General features: G+C 33.0%; 1 protein-coding gene across 2 annotated transcripts in view; it reads right to left on the reverse strand.

The window, feature by feature from the left end:
- Nucleotides 1-259: 259 nt before the first annotated feature.
- The window catches only part of nup160 (nucleoporin 160), a 117,276-nt gene continuing 114,999 nt past the window's right edge, over nucleotides 260-2,536 (reverse strand). For both annotated transcript variants that reach the window (XM_081356215.1, XM_081356214.1), the window contains exon 35: nucleotides 260-624. In XM_081356215.1, coding sequence (XP_081212341.1) covers nucleotides 541-624 — 84 coding nt within the window. In that variant the 3' untranslated portion in view covers nucleotides 260-540. The remainder of the gene's footprint in view (nucleotides 625-2,536) is intronic.

Below are 2,536 nucleotides of genomic sequence, written 5' to 3' on the forward strand. Positions count from 1 at the left end.
CAGGAATATTAACTTTTATTTTTAATTTAAAGACATGCATAATTTATTCAGTATACCACTGTTAATGATAATAAAAAGTTTGTTTTTCCCCCCTGCAAAACCAGAAACATACTGAACAGTGACTTCAAACAGTGGTACGTACTAAATCATAATTTGTGTACATTTAGACCCATACATTTTTATATATTTATATTCAATGAGTGGTTTTTGCAACTTGTTTATAAAGTAAGTTATAAAGTAAAGACATTACACATCTTAATTAAACAAAACTGTTTTATTGCATTCCTAATTTAAATCACACCAGTTAAGTCAAGAGAACAACATACAAAGTTTAAGAAGTTTTTAAGTGTCTTTATAAAAATACACATTTTATCTTATCAAGAGACTGAACTGACACACATCAAATCATTGATGGAGTTAATATGTTTTCCATACATTGTTAGCATGGGACATCAAACAACTGCACGCCACCAACAAACATCATTTTCATCTACATTACTCATACTAAGTAAACATCTGAAAGGAAATTCTGAGCGGCGGTTAACGGGCCATAAGTCTATGTCTGCTGCTCTGATCCACCAGTCTGTGATATTCTGACAGTTTATCTTTCAGATTCTTGTACATCTGTAGACAGAGAAGCCAGAGAACATCAAGAAGCCATACATGCAGAATGTCATCATACTCTGAGATTTCAAATTAATTACATATAGTACTCAGCAGATTTTCATCAAATTGCTTACTCATCTTTAGTTGAATTTCCATTATAATTTGATGTAGTTATATTTTGTTTAGTTTTTTTCCACAGGCAAATCTCATTTGCAACCAATAAGCCAGATTGCTGGAATATTTTATTTGTATAGGATCCCAAAGAGAGTATTTATTCTAAATAGAGATGATTTTATGAGAAATCTGTTCAAACCACTCCAAAAGACCTGAATGTTTTTAGTAAAGCCTTGAATGTTTTTTAAGTACCTTTCCCAAAAGGTTAAGCCTGGACATTTTTTTTTTCACAGTGAAATCACTCAGAGCTACAATTTAATCATCACTCTTTACTTTTAGTTAATAGTGTGGTTGGACAAACGCAGCCCTCTGCGGAGAACCTAGCGTTATTTACTCTAGCATGATTTTGTTGCGATTTCCTGGGAAATCCGAAATGGTGCAACTGACCCAAATGTCAACACATACACCTAGTTACTCTAGGTCTGCTGTAATTTAAATGAGCTTTCATTATGTTTCAGAACAACTACATTATGTAAAATTAGTAAAATTATAAATTAGGCTACACTCAGCATAATTTATAAATCAGGGATAAAAAAAAAAAATGTTTAATGTAATTGTAACAATTTACATTCTAACAATTTTACTAATCTGAAATGAAGCGCTTTACAGATCATTAATTTATTAAATACACTTTAATGCTTAAATATAATTCAGATGATCTCCCTTCACTTGAGTCCTGCATATGGGCACATGAACTACTAATATTTGATATAATGGTTGGAAAATGATTTACATTTGTCAGTTGCAGTGCAGGGATCAATGGCTTGGACGGACTACAGATCAAATAGCTTATGTTTATTGCATAATGTTTATTGCATATATTATTTTATTTACACCTTTGATGTTTTTAAAACTTAAGTCACCTTCATCTCTGATTATGACGCATGTAATAAAACTCCATCCATTTTATCTACCTGATGGGGACACTTAATATTCAACAATATATCATTGATCTGACTGTAGTACAGTCACTGTACTGACGCTGTTTGTATGAGAACTGAACTGAGCGGGGCGATGACAATTTTTTTGTAGAGCTGCTTTATAGATGAAATTAATTTAATAATTGATGATCTTTTACAACGGAACTGAACCAACTTCAGCTGAACAACAGCCGAAATGCATAATTTTCCTGTTTATCATTGTAAAGCTGCTTGGAAATAATCTATATTGTATAAAGGTGACTTGACGTACTTAAATTTTGTTAATGCAGGTATGGTTTAGATTTTAGATCAGTCTTTATGTTAAACGGGTCAAGCACAGAATTAAATTAGTGCTGCTGTCAGATAACGAGTCAGGTGTTCTGTGTGTGCGGGTTTAACAAACAAGAACCGTGCAGAACTTTGCCCTAAACAGACAGACAGACAGACAGACAGACAGACATATACCAGTGGCGGCTGCTGGTCTTTCAAAGAGGGGAAGCTCATTTTCGGCCTACATCATAAAAACTGTCCATTTATTTATACGTAAATTCTACGTTCCTTTTCAAGAAAATGCTCTGTGACCCAGTCGTACCAACTAGGCGTCTTTTCCAGTGACTTAACCAGTGTCCTCTCAATGGCCCGCAGAGTTAAATATAATTGTATAAATGTAATAATATCCCTTGTGCATTGTTCAAATTTACTACCTTTCGTTATATTCCTGGCTGAAAATAGCCACTACTTTAAACTGCTGTAAAAATGTATCAGATAAATATTTTCTTCAATTTTTTTTGCATAAATATATTAATCAACCTCAGTCCTGCTCAAAAATACTAAAT

The sequence above is a fragment of the Scardinius erythrophthalmus genome (genome assembly GCF_964197995.2).
Source record: "Scardinius erythrophthalmus genome assembly, chromosome: 24".
Lineage (NCBI taxonomy): Eukaryota > Metazoa > Chordata > Actinopteri > Cypriniformes > Leuciscidae > Scardinius > Scardinius erythrophthalmus.